Source organism: Perognathus longimembris, chromosome 28 (genome assembly GCF_023159225.1).
Source record: "Perognathus longimembris pacificus isolate PPM17 chromosome 28, ASM2315922v1, whole genome shotgun sequence".
NCBI lineage: Eukaryota > Metazoa > Chordata > Mammalia > Rodentia > Heteromyidae > Perognathus > Perognathus longimembris.
This window is the reverse complement of record NC_063188.1, coordinates 102,469,724-102,485,221: the sequence shown is the minus strand read 5'-3', so window position 1 is coordinate 102,485,221 and position 15,498 is coordinate 102,469,724. Positions and strand designations below refer to the sequence as shown.

The window sequence follows — 15,498 nt, the reverse complement described above, 5'->3', positions numbered from 1 at the left end:
AAACACAAGCAAACTAAGAGGGTTACATATATCCATTTGTAGGGAAAAATGTACAGTATTGGAACTCAGTGGGAGACAAGATTCTAGGCTGACTTTTGTTTGGGTACCTTTTATTCTCACATCAATCACTCATCAGAAACTGAAAGTGTATTTTCAGAAAGTGTGCCTTTTACAAGGTTTGTCTAGTGATGACCAGGTGCTGATGCTTCCTTAGTGGTTCTCTTACTAGTTCTGCTTTTCCCACCATACTGTCCTTTCTCTCACTTAACCTGTCGATGGATACACAATCAATTTACTGGAACCACCATTTCAGGTCCTCTTGTTTGGACCCCATAGAATAACAACATTTCAATTGCAAGCTATTTCATGGCCCTAAAATGGACATGTTGGGGCAAAGGGTCTAGAGGTTTATTAGCTCAGTGGAATAGCATTTTCCTGGCATGTGTGAGGCACTGGGTCCATTCTGCAGCACATACTGTCTGTCTTACAAAACACAATGACAACAAGAACAAACTGCAAAATACAGACTTTTAGAACCATAGTTGATTTGAACTCTGAGGTACTTTACAAGCCAGCTGGCCTAGATGAACAATCTTTAAAGTGAGAGGCATATCATTTTCTTGAGGTTGTCACTATCTTTCATCACAAAGATAGTTTCCCCATAGTTCTTTAAGCTCTTACAGGAGATGTGGAAATAAAGAAAAGCTATTTAAATCAGAGCCACAAAGAGCCTGCAGAGCCACTGATTTTCTATGAAAAATATTCTTAGAAACTTGAGACTTCATTTCTTACCATATGTGACCTGCATTTGCCTCTTTCAGCCCCCATAAGAAATGTGCTAATAAAATGCTTGCAGATTTAGACAAAGATCTGGTAGAACCTACTCAGTGGTCAAATGTATTACTGAAATTGAGAATGAAGGGGGCAGACAATGAAGAGATGTGAACTCTGTGCCTGATGCTCATGCCTGAGATTTTAGGATTGAAGTTCAAAGCAAGCAGGGGCTGAAAAGTCCATGAGATTCTTACCTTCAATTTACTACAAAAAGCTAGAAGTGAAGATGTAGCTGAAATGGTAGTTATGAGTCTTAAGTGAAAAACTACAGGAGAATGCCTCATCCCTCAGTTCAAGCACTAGTCCTAACATTTAAAAAGAAAGAGAATGCATGTGTTCATTGTGGGAAGTTACTTTCTCCTCTGAGTATGACAGTGACTCACTTAAGAGGAAAAAAATTGTGGATTCAACAATTGTGAAACAAGTGAAATTTTTCAGGACAAAGAAACAGTACTCAAGCACTGATTCTTTACAATTACCAAATATTTCTACCTTGCACATGGTGGTTTCTGAACTGGTTATTGGGGATGAGCAGAAAAATGAGATATTAATGGGCATTATAACTATGCTGGAAAAGAGTGTACATGAAAGAAATGTGTCTGAAACAATTTTGAGGGAAGAATGATGAATATTCTTTGGGAACCTTGGGTTAAACTTCTAGCAAATAAGTTAGAATATGGAAAGAGATTCTTATTTGTACGTAGTAGCTTAATTTGCTTTTATTGTCCCCAAGGTTATTGACCTTCTGTGGAGTGATCCCAGAAGCAAGAAAGGCTGTTATCCAAACACAAGTCGAGGAGGAGGCTGCTATTTTGGACCAGATGTTACCTCCGCAATTCTCAGTAAATACCACTTAAAGATGATCATTAGATCTCATGAGTGCAAGCCTGATGGGTATGATGTCTGCCATGATGGAAAGGTGAGCTGCCCTCGTTGGTGATACCCTCAGGTTACCTGGTAGTTCCCTCTGCACAGTTGCTTCAGTCTGACCTAGAAGCCCAGGAGCAGATGCTTCCTTAGTGATAAACAGAAACTAAAGCCTGCAGGTTTCACATAGATTACTTGAAGGAGCCTCACTTTGACTCAATTCCTGATGTTCCCTAATCCCAGAAACAAAGTCTGCTACATGATACTATGTACATGTACAGAATGGCTTCATTCTCTACCAACTTCCCACTGCTTTTCCTCAGCAAGCATATAAAAGGCAGCAGTGAAGCCCTCTTTGCATGTTCCCTGTGCAGAACAGAAGACATAAAGCACAGTTCCTTTCCACTGGCTCATGAGGCAGTTTCCATCAAGTTGCTCCTCAATGTCAGTTGAGAGATGGTCACTGAAATGGAGACTGTTATCCTCCTTCAGTGGTTTCAGTGAGGCTGGAAGTGGTGTCCTGGGCTCTCTGTTTCCATAGTAAACAGTAACAGTAAATAAGAATGAGTTCCAAATTGGGTGGCATTTCTTTCCATACAATGCTTTCCTTAATTCTATTGATTTATTTTAGGCTAACACTAACATTGCAAGTTGATTTTAAGATTCCTTCACTATGAGAAAATCACTGGTGGCTTATCTGAAATGATATGCTCAGTAGGACAGAACTGGGTCAGGTTCCCTGTTGTCAACAAGTACTCTGCATTTCTACCATGTTCACAGGGAGTTCTCTCTGAAGATAGTGCCTGGTCCCTTCCTTAGTCTATTCGTTATTTCTCTGCTCTTGAAGTGCTCTAGTCTTGTGGGGCTCCAAACTCAATTGTTCGTACACTGGGGATTTAGATGAGTAGTTAGGAGTTGTATACTCCTGGAGATGTGAGTGACAAGCTTTGCTTTTACAGCTTTTCTGGGCTTAGGACTTGAATTGATAGCCTGAGTGCTGTTCCTCTGAATTTCTTTTTTGGAAGGCTAGTGCTCTGCCACTTGAGCCACAGCTCTACTTCTGTCTTCTTTTGTAGTTTATTGGAGATATGAGTCTCACAGACTTTCCTGCCTAGGCTGGCTTTGAACTACGATCCTCATATCTCGCCTCCCATGAGTAGCTAGGATTATAGACATGAGCCACTAGTGTCCAGCTGCTTTGTGTGCTTTTTAAAAATTGAACTTGGGGCTGGGAATATGGCCTAGTGGTAGAATGCTTGCCTCATAAATGAAGCCTTGTGTTCGATTCCTCAGCACCACATATATGGAAAAAGCCAGAAGTGGTGCTGTGGCTCAAGTGGTAGAGTGCTAGCCTTGATCAAAAAGAAGCCAGGGACAGTGCTCAGGCCCAGAGTTCAAGCCCCAGGACTGGCAAAAAAGAATTTAACTATTTATGAATTTTTGAATGACTTTTTAAGAACTAATTTTATGAAGCTTACCCTCTTTTTCTTTACTCAGGTCATTACTGTCTTTTCTGCTTCTAATTATTATGAAGAAGGCAGTAATCGAGGAGCTTACATCAGACTGGCTCATGGCATGGCCCCACGTTTTTTCCAGTACCGAGCAACTAGTGCATCATTCTTGAACCCTCTTTTCCAAAGGTGTGTATTTCTGAGAATGCCAAAGATTAGATATTGGTGATTTCTTAAAGCACTGCCAAATAACTAAGAGCAGCCATACAAATCAAGGCATAAACAAAAGTGGAAACTGTTCCAGGTATGAGCAAATGGTGATTGTACCTATATTTGATAGCAAAAGGAACAATTTTCAATTCTTAAGCAATCATTACTTACACAACCAAGTTAACCAAAAAGGCCTTCACTCAGTCTCTTTACTTAAAACCTTCTCTGCCAAATAAACATCCCCATCTGGTCTTGCCCCTTTTTTTCTACCCAAAAATGCATGTGACTGAAATATTTATATGTCTCCATGTGGTAATATTCATTGCTTATCCTTTTTCCACAGCAGCATTCTTTTTTTGCCAGTCTTGGGCCTTGAACTCGGCCTGAGCACTGTCTCTGGCTTCTTTTTGCTCAAGGCTAGCATTCTACCACTTGAGCCACAGTGTCATTTCTGTCCATTTTCTATATATGTGGTGCTGAAGAATCGAACCTAGGGCTTCATGGATACGAGGCAAGCACTCTTGCCACTAGGCCATATTCCCAGCTCCTTCCAGCAGCATTCTTTTTTTAAAATAGTTTTATATATTTCAAACTCATGAAATTATTACCAAATGAGAAAAAGAAATGTAAGTAAAATGTTAATTGCCTATTTATTTCTTTTCCAGTCTTTTCCCCACAAGTAATTAAAATTAATACAAAGGATTTCTTCTACCCTTTAAATTTTGCTCCTATAGATAATAATAATCAATATGTTGTTTTAAATAACATGTGAGGGGCTAACAAGTATGACAAGAAATGTACTGACTACCTTACATATCTAACTGCAACTCCTCTGTGTATCACCTTAACAATAAAATAAAATAAATAACATGTGAGCATCTATTAAATGTCTGGTACTGTCCTAGGTGCAGATTTAGGCACAGCAATAGACAAAAAAATGCAAAAGTGGGCTGGGGATATAGCCTAGTGGCAAGAGTGCCTGCCTCGGATACACGAGGCTCTAGGTTCGATTCCCCAGCACCACATATACAGAAAACGGCCAGAAGCGGCGCTGTGGCTCAAGTGGCAGAGTGCTAGCCTTGAGCGGGAAGAAGCCAGGGACAGTGCTCAGGCCCTGAGTCCAAGGCCCAGGACTGGCCAAAAAAAAAAAAAAAAATGCAAAAGTCCCCTCATCAAATAAATATCCTAGTGTGAAGACAAAAATAGTAAACAACATACATGCTATGTGTTGTTTTGTCACAATGCTAGAATTAGTTTTGCCCTGTTGTTTCACCCTACAGGGCATTTGGGTAGCTTATGCCTGTAATTCTAGCTACACAGAGCTAATAATCATAGGTTTGAACCAGCTCAGGAAGCAAATCCAAGAGACTCTTAGCTCAAACACATCAGCAATAAGCTGGAAGTTGAGGCATAACTCAAGTAGTAGAGAGCCAGCTTTGAGCACGAGAGCCAAGTAAGGTGGCAGGGCCTCAGTACCAGCATAAACACACACAAAATTAATTTGTTGTACTCTTTATTTGAAAATTGACTTTCCCCTTAAGTATTATATAATGAATATCACTTCAAGATAGGTTATCTAAACCTTTTAAATAATTTTAGCAGATTCCTAATATTCCATTGTACATATGTGCCATACAGTTATAGAGTTACTAAATCTTCAACTGATGGTATCCAGGTTTTTTCCAACATTTTGCTTTAGAAATAGTGCTATAAACTGGATGCTGTTGGCTCACGCCTGTAATCTTAGCTACTCAGAAAGCTGATATCTGAGGATTATAATTCAAAGTCAGCCCAGGCAAGAAAGTCTGTGAGACTCTTATTACCACTAAACTACAAAAAAAAGCCTGAAGTAGAGTTGTAACTCAAGTGGTAGAGTGCTGTTCATGCACAAAATAACTCAGGGACAGTGACAAAGCCCTGAGTTCAAGCCTAGGACCAGCAGCAAATAACAAAAAAGAAAGAGAGAGGAAAGAGAGAGAGGGAGAGGGAGAGGGAGGAAGAAGAACGAGGAAGGAAGGGAGGGAGGGAGGAAGATAGGAAAGAAAAGTAAAGAAAGAAAGAAATCAAAGAAAAGGAAGAAAGTGCTGTTAAATTATGCCTACCTCTAAAGAAACTTATACAGGTCAAAATGAAAAACCAAAAAAATGTGAATTTACTGGGCGCCAGTAGATCATGCCTATAATGCTAGCCACTCAAGAGGCTCAAGATTATGAGGATCATGGTTCAAAGCCAGCCCAGGCAGGAAATCCCCTGAGGCTCTTATCTCCCTTAAACTACTTAGAAAAAGCCAGAAGTGGTGCTGTGGCTCAAGTGGTAGAGTCCTAGCCTTGAGCACAGAGAGGCTCAGGGACAGAGCCTAGGCCCTGAGTTCAAGCTCTGAGACCAGCAAAAAAAGAAAAATAATAAATATATAAAAATTTTTAAATGTACATATTCTATGAAATACTCCAGAACCTATGACTCTCACATCTGAAATGCTGCTATTCTCATATATTTTGAGTAATGCCTACTCGGTCTGTAGTATGTTTTAAAACTAAGAATTGTGAATTGAACTTCTTTTAAAATTCCTTAGGATTATCCTCTATCTTTTGATTTACATATGAATTTTAGAATCATCTTCTCAACTTGCCAGAAAAGTGTCAAATGGGTATTTATCAGGGTATATCTTTTTGTTGTTGTTGTTGCCAGTCCAGGGGCTTGGACTCAGGGCCTGAGCACTGTCCCTGGCTGCTTTTTGCTCAAGGCTAGCACTCTACCACTTGAGCCACAGCGCCACTTCTGGCTTTTTCTATATATGTGGTGCTAAGGAATTGAACCCAGGGCGTCATGTATGTGAGGCAAGCACTCTTGCCACTAGGCCATATTCCCAGCCCCTCAGGGTATATCTTGAGTCTGTAGATTTATTTGTGTGCATTTTCATTTTATAATATAAAACCAAGCTTAATAATCTGTGGATATGGAATATTGTTTTACTTAGTTAGATCTTGTATAATTATCTTCAATGGTATCTCATACTTTTCAATGTATAAGTCTTGAACTTAAATTTGTTAAATTTATTTCTATGAGTTCTTTTTGGTCCTATAGTGGAGCTACTTTCTTAATTCTTTTCATGTGTGAATCTCATATTATGCAATATTATTGGACATGTTGATTTAGTCTATCCATTTTTAGTGAATTCCTTGGGATTTTCTATCCAGTAGACCTTTGATATCCCTAGTACTATCTATCTAGGAAACCACCATTAGGAAACACTGAATGTTCAGGGAGTTATGGGCTTCAGTACTCTACTGTGGATGCTTGATTCACATTTTCTATATGCTGCCTTTCAAGAAATCTGTCACTTAAATTAAGCGCATTGTAAGCCCTTTTTTGGCCTGGGAGGATTACCATAACTTTGAGTTGTTTTTTTTGGCACCATTTGTTGTTCGGGTGGCTTATTTCATAATTTCAGGGCAGGGAAACACTCAACAGATCACATAATCATTCAAGTACAACTGATGATAGTGAAGGTCTATAACTGACTACTGAGAGCTTCTCCATGAGATAACACATAAAGTTTTACATTTAAAAGTTCATTAATCAGAGCTGTTTTCTCCTTGATTCAAACTGTTTTCCCCTATAACAGAATCCCCAGGAGCCCATAGGATATGTGCATTATTAATTGGATATATATCTAGCTGCCTTTTCTAAACTAGAATCTGATTACTAAGGGACTGGACTCAGAGCTGCTCCAAGGGATGGGAAGCAAATAACAGTGTTCTCAGGGAGAGTGGATGCTGTTGATGCCACCAGGCAGAATTGAATGCTGTACATTGGTCCAGCATGAGTGATTCACCCTGTTCTCTGAGCAAGTTCTGCCCACCACAGATAGTAGAATCCTGGAACACCAGTCTTACTCAATACTACATGTCTATGCTTACATTAATAGTAAATATTATTCTCATACCAGAATGGATAAAGATGAAATTGAAGATGGATTGTGAGTTCCAGGCTTGCCTGAGATACTTAGATCTTCTCTCAAAAAGAAAAAATTCAGGGGCTGGGAATATGGCCTAGTGGTAGAGCGCTTGTCTAGCATGCATGAAGCCCTGAGTTTGATTCTCAGCACCACAAATACAGAAAAGGCTGGAAGTGGCGCTATGACTCAAGTGGTAAAGTGCTAGCCTTGAGCAAAAAAAGAAGCCAAGGACAATACTCAGGCTCTGAGTTCAAGCCCCAGGACTGGCAAAAGAAAAAAGAAAAAACAATTCAGAAAATGCACACATACATATGTATGCATACACTGACAAGTTACATATCTATAAATTGAAATGATTTGTCAGAAACTGCTAAGTGGTAACAGTACAGTAAAACAAAAGACACCAGGATAATTTATATAACTTCTACCTAATTGTGGTATTCTCACAGGGTGGAAATTATGGAAAGCAGTGCCATCAGAATGTTAAAAGAGAGAATACTTGCACGAAAAACTGACCTCATACGTGCTTTCCAGCTTCGAGACCACAGTAGATCAGGTAGAAAAATTGTAAAATGCTTCCATTTGTTAGCATATCAGGTTATGTACCAGATTAGCTTGTTTGCTTGTTGCTTCCTTTCTTCTTTTCCTTTCCTTCCCTTTCCTCCCTTCCCCTCCCCTCCCCTCCCCGCCCTACCTCTTCTTTCCCTTCCCCTCCTTCCCTTCTGTTTTGCTTCTTTGGAATTCCATGTCTCTCTTTCTCCTAGAAAACAAAGTTTCTGAATGAGAGCATGACTCCAAGAGTCCATGCTCCATTTGTGGCATACACACACACACACACACACACACACACGTGCGCACATATACACACGTTTTTAATCTGTTCATTCAAAAGAAGCATATATCTCTTTTTTCTCAGTAAGGTTTTTTTTTTCTTAAATTCAGAAAGCTAATAACCCTGAGTTGGACTTCTTTTCTACAAGAATATTAATAACCAGCTCAATTCTAAAGGATACAGAATTGTAATATATTTATCAGTTTCATAGTATGGTAAATATCCTGGTTGCATCTGTACTTCTGTGAGAGATTATTTGAATCAAGAATGGTGATACAAATCTATAATCCTAACAGTAGAACTAAGGCACTAGGATTACAAGTTGAGGCCAGCCTTGGCTAAATAATGAGACCTAGTATTAATAAAAGAAGACATATTTTTGCCACATGAGAAAGCATAGAGCAACAAACAAGCACAAAAGTCTGAATTGTCCTGTGACAATTGTTCATAGTACTATAGTAGCAACGTGAGCAATAGTAGCAATAAGAGGCTATACTTCAGTATAGTAGAAAGATGTCAGAGCTCTGTTGGGACATCCACATTTTCTCTCTACTCAGAATGTTACTAAATCTCTTGAGTCTTTAATGTTCCTGACTCCTGGCAAGCAAATCTGTCTTTGAGGGGAATATGTCTAATTTTTGGCATTGGTATATCCAGAGTTTGAGATGAACCATTATGTACTGTTCACCCAAAGATTACCAAACAATAACATGAGTGGGAAACAATAACATGAGTGGGAGTCAGAATTAAACACTGTATTTGGTTCCCTGTAGACATCAGATATCAGAGTTATCGAACAAAATATAAATGTCTAGAGAAATAAAAATTACAAAGATGAAGCATTATGGACAGTGAGAGCAAGGCATAGCGACAGATACCTGTAATACCAACTACTTGGGAAGTGGAGGTAAAAGGATTGTGAGTGGAGATCATGTCTCAAAAATAAAAACTATGTGCGCACTGCCTTATGTATGAAACTGTAACCCCTCTACATCACTTTGACAATAAATAAATAAATTTTAAAAATGCAAAAAAATACTTAGAACTAGGGGGCTGGGAATGTGGCTTAGTGGTAGAGTACATGCCTAGCATGCATGAAGCCTGTTCCGTTCTTGAAAAAGCCAGATGTGGTGCTGTGACTCAAGAAATGAGTTCTAGCTTTGAGCAAAAGAAGCTCAGGGACAGTGCCCAGGCCCTGAGTTCAAGCCCCAGGACTGACATACATACATACATACATACATACATACATACATACATACATACCAATAAATAAATAAATTTAATATAGAGGTTCTTCAAAAAAAGTTTAAAAACTAGGCTGGACATCCGTGGCTCATGCCTGTAATCTTAGCTACTCAGGAGACAGATTTAAAGATAATGTGATTAAAAAACCAGCCCAGGCAGGAAAGTCTGTGACACTCTTATCTTCAATTAACTACCAAAAAGCTAGAAGTGGCTCTGTGTCTCAAAGTGGTAGATTGCTAGCCTTGAACACAAAAGCTCAGGGACAGTGCCTAGGCACTGAGTTAAAGCCCCAGGACTGGCAAAAGTAAATAAATACATTTTAAAAAGAGCCAAAGGGCTGGGTGTGTAGCTCAAGTAGTAGACCGCCTTCCTCCCATGTACAAAGGAAGACCCTAAGTTCAATCCCTACCAGTTCTCACACACAAAAAGAGCCTTGAGGGGCTGGGAATATGGCCTAGTGGCAAGAGTGCTTGCTTTGTATACATGAAGCCCTGGGTTCGATTCCCGAGCAACACATATATAGAAAATGGCCAGAAGTGGCACTGTGGCTCAAGTGGCAGAGGTCTAGCCTTGAGCAAAAAGAAGCCAGGGACAGTGCTCAGGATCTGAGTCCAAGGCCCAGGACTGGCCAAAAAAAAAAAAAAGAGCCTTGAACAGTCAGGCCAGACTGAGCTACATAGCCAGACCCTTCCTCAAAGCAAAAATGAAAAACAAGCCAAGAGAAAGCAACAGAACCAAACATCTGTGATGATCCAAAGGATAAGATATAAACAACAAATTTAGCCAAAATCTAAACAGGGCAAAGGTTTACCAAACCTAATCAGAGTGTCAGGGAGAGAATAGAATGTAAGAAGGAATGTATTTAAACTGATGGTGTTTAAGAATATCCAAAAATTGATTTTAAAAAATTCAGAGTAATAGGTAAAGAGAAGTGATGGTATTCAAGAAGGTTAAATAAAATTAAGTCCACATCTATGTGTACTTGGACTAAAGCTACAATAGCAAAAATGAATTCTTAAAAGCAGGCTGATAGCAAACATATTGCTAAAATGACCAATCCCAAAAGAATCCAGGAGACAGTGAATCATACACACACACACACACACACACACACACACACACACACACACACACACTTGGAAGTTGATATAGAAAAACACTATGAGAACTCTAACAAAACTGGAACAACTCCATTAACTCCATGAAAAATAAACTAAGCAAATATATATTACTAGAAATAAAAAGGGATGCTACATGATTTACATATGTCTGTATGTGTCTACACATATGCATATTTATTCTGCTTTGATTTCAAATCTTTTATACTCATAACTTTTTTGTTAAGCACAAAAATGAAAAATATAATAGCCAAAATGAGATTTCTTACATATGATAGGAGGGGTAAGATTTGTAGAATAGGAAAGGCTGTCTCTAGTTATTTCTCCCCTTGGAGCTAGTAGGTAGCACAGATCATGGAGAACACCAGGTTCCCAAGCATCAAAACTTCAGGGTGCACTATGTCTGTGCCTGGCAGCTTAATTGTTTTGGTCAAATTCTACAAAAATAATACATGCTTTTTTGTGCTGTTGTCAGGAAAAATTTCAGTAGCCCAGTGGGCTTTTTCTATGGAAAACATTTTGGAGCTGAATTTACCTTGGAGAACTCTGAGTTCACATCTGGTAAACATAGACAGTGATGGAAATGTTGACTACATGTCCATCTTCCAGGATGTCCACATTGTAAAGTCTGTGGAAACGGTAAGTGTCACTTAGTCCCGATAAAATCTGGCTGGAGGAAAAAAGAAAACACCCTTTGGACAAACTCTAAGCAACTTAGCTCTTTGAAAGTTGAGAGTGGCATCTAGTAATGGATGGGAATCACAGCCTAAGAAAAAACCAAATGGTGTCACCATGGTGCTCTGTTTAGGAAATGTGTGTATTTTCTTTAGAATGAGCAACATGAAAATTAAAGCAAACCCATGTCCAACACATGATACTTATTTTAACTACTGTCCAGCATGAGATCAGATATGGCATTTATTCTTTTATGCCGCACACATTTGAAATATATCACATAATTCCTAACCATATAATAGTCTTTTTTTTCTTTTTCAAATTTTTATTATCAAACTGATGTACAGAGAGGTTACAGTTTCATACGTTAGGCATTGGATACATTTCTTGTACTGTTTGTTACCTTGTCCCTCATACCCCCCACCCTCCTCCCCCTTTCCTTCCCCCCCCCCCCCGGAGGTGTTCAGTTCACTTACACCAAACAGTTTTGCAAGTATTGCTTTTGTAGTTGTTTGTCTTTTTTTACCCTGTGTCTCTCAATTTTGGTATTCCCTTTCAATTTCCTGCATCCAATACCAGTATACACGGTTTCAAATATACTCAGATAAGATTACAGAGATAGTGTAGGTACAACCACAGGAAGGTGATACAAGAACATCATCAATAATGGAAACTACATATACACATAGGACATTGTAAGTAGTTACAACTGTGATATAACAATTGTTTCCATAACATGGAGTTCATTTCACTTAGCATCATCTTATGTGTTCATCCATATAATAGTCTTGAACACATGACCCAGTATATGCCTTAAAGAATTTTAAAATGTATGGTACCTTATTAAAATGACAACATCCCAGGGTGGGTGAGCAGATTCCAGTCCCTGTTAGTGAGCATCTCATCAGCAATTAATTGTAACATTAAGCTTGTTTGAGCTGGACTTGTGAGCATTTGCAGGGAAGATGGGAAAAACCAAGGGAAGGGAAATAAAACGGTGGGGTTGGAAACTAAAATATCCCCCAAGGAAGAAGGTCTTTAACTTCAGTAGCATCTTGACATAGTGATTCAGCTCATAGGGATTGGTTTGATAAAGCTGAGATGTAAATCTCATGTAATAGCTACATGATGTTTGGTAAAGTTATTTTGCCTCTCTTGTTTTGTCTGTAGGATGGACACACAATTCTGTTCTATTCCTTAGGGTTGTAAAGAACCAAATGAAATAGTCCACACAAAGCTTTCTGTAAATGTTGGCAGTAGTTATTGATTGCTGTCTTACTTTGTTCTCCTAAGGAGCATAACAGCAAGGTCTTCAATGGGATTATCAATCATTGGGCCAAAGGAAAGCTTGCTCTCTCTAATTTTATTTAAATCCCCTGCTTGATATTGGTGGACTTGTATATAGCTCCATGCTAGAGCACTTGCCTAGCAGGAACATGGACAGATCTTGGGTTCCATTCTTAGCAGAACCCCCCCCACACACACACACACGAGAGAGAGAGAGAGAGAGACAGAGACAGAGACAGAGACAGAGACAGAGACAGACAGACAGACAGAGAGAGACAGAGCGAAGAATGGATGGGGAGGAGAGATGGAGGAATATAGGTTGGTGGGGATGGTTTGTGTTTTTTACAGTTGTTAAAATTGCTCTGTGGGCTGGAATGTGGCTTAGTGGTAGAGTGCTTGCCTAGCATGCATAATGCCCTGGGTTCAATTCCTCAGTGCCACATACTCAGAAAAAGCCAGAAGTGATAGAGTGCTAGCCTTCAGCAAAAGAAGCTGGGGGACAGTGCCCAAGCCCTGAGTTCAAGCCCCAGGACTGGCAAAAAAAATTGTTCTGGGCTAGGAATATGGCCTAGTGGCAAGAGTGCTTGCTTCGTATACATGAAGCCCTAGGTTCAATTCCTCAGCACCACATATATAGAAAATGGCCAGAAGTGGCACTGTGGCTCAAGTGGCAGAGTGCTAGCCTTGAGCAAAACGGAAGCCAAGGACAGTGCTCAGGCCCTGAGTTCAAGGCCCAGGACTGGCAAAAAAAAATTGTTCTGTGTTGTTACTTCTTAATATTTTATTTTTAGGTGAAATCTGCTGTAATTGAAACTCTGTACAGGTACCAATCTGATTTGAAAATCATATTCAATCTCATTGACTCTGATCATTCAGGTAAGTATGCTTTCACTAGTTCAGTAGTAGTAAATAAAACAAATGCCAGTCTATTTTTTTCTATTTCATTCTTCATCCAGACTTGATGAAATTTGAAAGGAAATGATGAACTTGTGTTTAACATTATTTACATTTCAGTTTGGCCACAAATTCAAGAATATAAAGTTCTACTTGCCTATGTAGCCACTGGTCTCACTGGGACAGATCTTTTTATAAATTACCAGCAGGGATCTTAGAATCTTAGTTACTCCTGAAATAAAAAACATTCCTAGAATAGTATTTCTATTTAGGGGAATGAAAACTGTTTTTGTATTTAGTTCTGATGCACATTTAGTTATTCTCAAACTTTACAAAGCCATCTAAATTAGGAATCAAGTTCAGCGGTAGGGTACTTGCCCGGCCTACATGAGGCCCTGGGTTCCATCCCCAGTACTGTGTATGAAAGTATCCATGCACACACAGATCCTACATTCCTATACTACAGAGATGTTTGGACATCAAAAAACATCAAACAATGAGTAATTAAATTTTCTGCCTTCAAAAAGACCAATTAACTATTGTTTGGAATCTTCTTACTGACTCTCAATATACCTTCTCTCTGTGTTTTGATGTTTTTCTCTGATCTGCTGTCCCTTCTATCACCTTGTGTTTAGTTCTTAGAATTTCTATACCACAGTCTTCATCCCCTGTTTCTTCTCTGTTTTCTCATGGTGGCATTAGAATAATCTTAGGATTCTTCATAGTTAAAAATAAGACCTTGTGGCTGAGAATGTGGCTCAGTGGTAAGAGTGCTTGCCTAGCATGCATGAAGCCCTGTATTACATTCCTTAGTACCACATAAGCAGAAAAAGCCAGAAGTGGTGCTGTGGCTCAATTGGTAGAATGCTAGCCTTGAACACAGAGAAGCTCAGGGACAGTGCCCTAGCTGAGTTCAATCCCAGGACTGGGGAAAATGACATTGTTTCTTCTACTTATGATCTTATTCTCTTCCTTTCAGTATCTTTTTTTTTTTTTTGGCCAGTCCTGGGGCTTGGACTCAGGGCCTGAGCACTGTCCCTGGCTTCTTTTTGCTCAAGGCTAGCACTCTGCCACTTGAGCCACAGCGCTACTTCTGACCATTTTCTGTATATGTGGTGCTGGGGAATTGAACCCAGGGCCTCATGTATAGGAGGCAAGCACTCTTGCCACTAGGCCATATCCCCAGCCCCTCCTTTCAGTATCTTGATGGTCAGTATCTTGATGTTAGAGAACTTCTAATTGGTGCTATTCAGTGTGGCTTCCCTACCTCTCGCTTATTAGGTGGATCTTCAAATAAACATTCAACATCTTTTCCTCTTTTTTAGGCCTGATCTCCATTGAAGAATTTCGGGCCATGTGGAAACTTTTCAGTGCTCACTACAATGTTCGTGTTGATAACACCCAGGTTGATGAGCTCGCCCGTACAATGGACTTAAACCAAGATGGAAGCATTGACTTCAATGAATTTTTAAAGACTTTTTATATAGTACACAAATATGACAAGTTGAAGAAGACACCACACACCAAGTTTGCTAACCTTAAATGAAGGCTCCTCTCAGGCTCTTTGAAAACAGCTGAATCCAAATTACAGTCTTTTCCAGGACATTTGAAATCCATAGTTAATGATAGCAAACAGTAGACCCCAGTTCATACCTCAAACAGATGTATAGTAAATGAGTATTGGAAGTCCTTTACCAACTGTTCTTGTCAATAAGTTAAATATCAGCTGGTAGAATTTGCCCCCAGTGTTAGGGCCCACTCACTGCCAGTAAGAAATGGCTGTTGGGGCTTAATATTGGTTCCTTGGAGGTCTCTTTAAGTAGGAGACAGAGCAGATTTGAAACACTGCAAAAGATCCCACAGAACCTTAGAGGAAACTATTGAGTGCAACATCTGTGATGGACTGAGGGGTGGTAGGAGGAATACCAAGATTAATGGAATAAACTGTTTCCATCTTTAAAGTGTAATCATTCTTGGAGATTCCACAACCCAGTGATCCTCCATTGTGGAGAAACTACAATATGGTGGTGGGCATATCAAATCTTTTGGGGGAAACTGTAGAATCAGCCCTGTTTTTGCTTGTATGTTGAAGATACAAAGTTAGTACATTCAGATTGATCCCTATGA

At 39.4% G+C, this 15,498-nt stretch overlaps 1 protein-coding gene across 1 annotated transcript in view; it reads left to right on the top strand.

Moving 5' to 3' along the window:
* The window catches only part of Ppef1 (protein phosphatase with EF-hand domain 1), a 42,584-nt gene extending 27,667 nt beyond the window's left edge, over positions 1 to 14,917 (top strand). Inside the window, exons 11-16 of the mRNA XM_048335493.1 lie at positions 1,568 to 1,753; positions 3,199 to 3,341; positions 7,770 to 7,876; positions 10,991 to 11,154; positions 13,269 to 13,353; positions 14,697 to 14,917. Of these exons, the coding sequence (XP_048191450.1) occupies positions 1,568 to 1,753; positions 3,199 to 3,341; positions 7,770 to 7,876; positions 10,991 to 11,154; positions 13,269 to 13,353; positions 14,697 to 14,917 (906 nt within the window). The remainder of the gene's footprint in view (positions 1 to 1,567; positions 1,754 to 3,198; positions 3,342 to 7,769; positions 7,877 to 10,990; positions 11,155 to 13,268; positions 13,354 to 14,696) is intronic.
* The last annotated feature ends 581 nt before the right edge of the window (positions 14,918 to 15,498 follow it).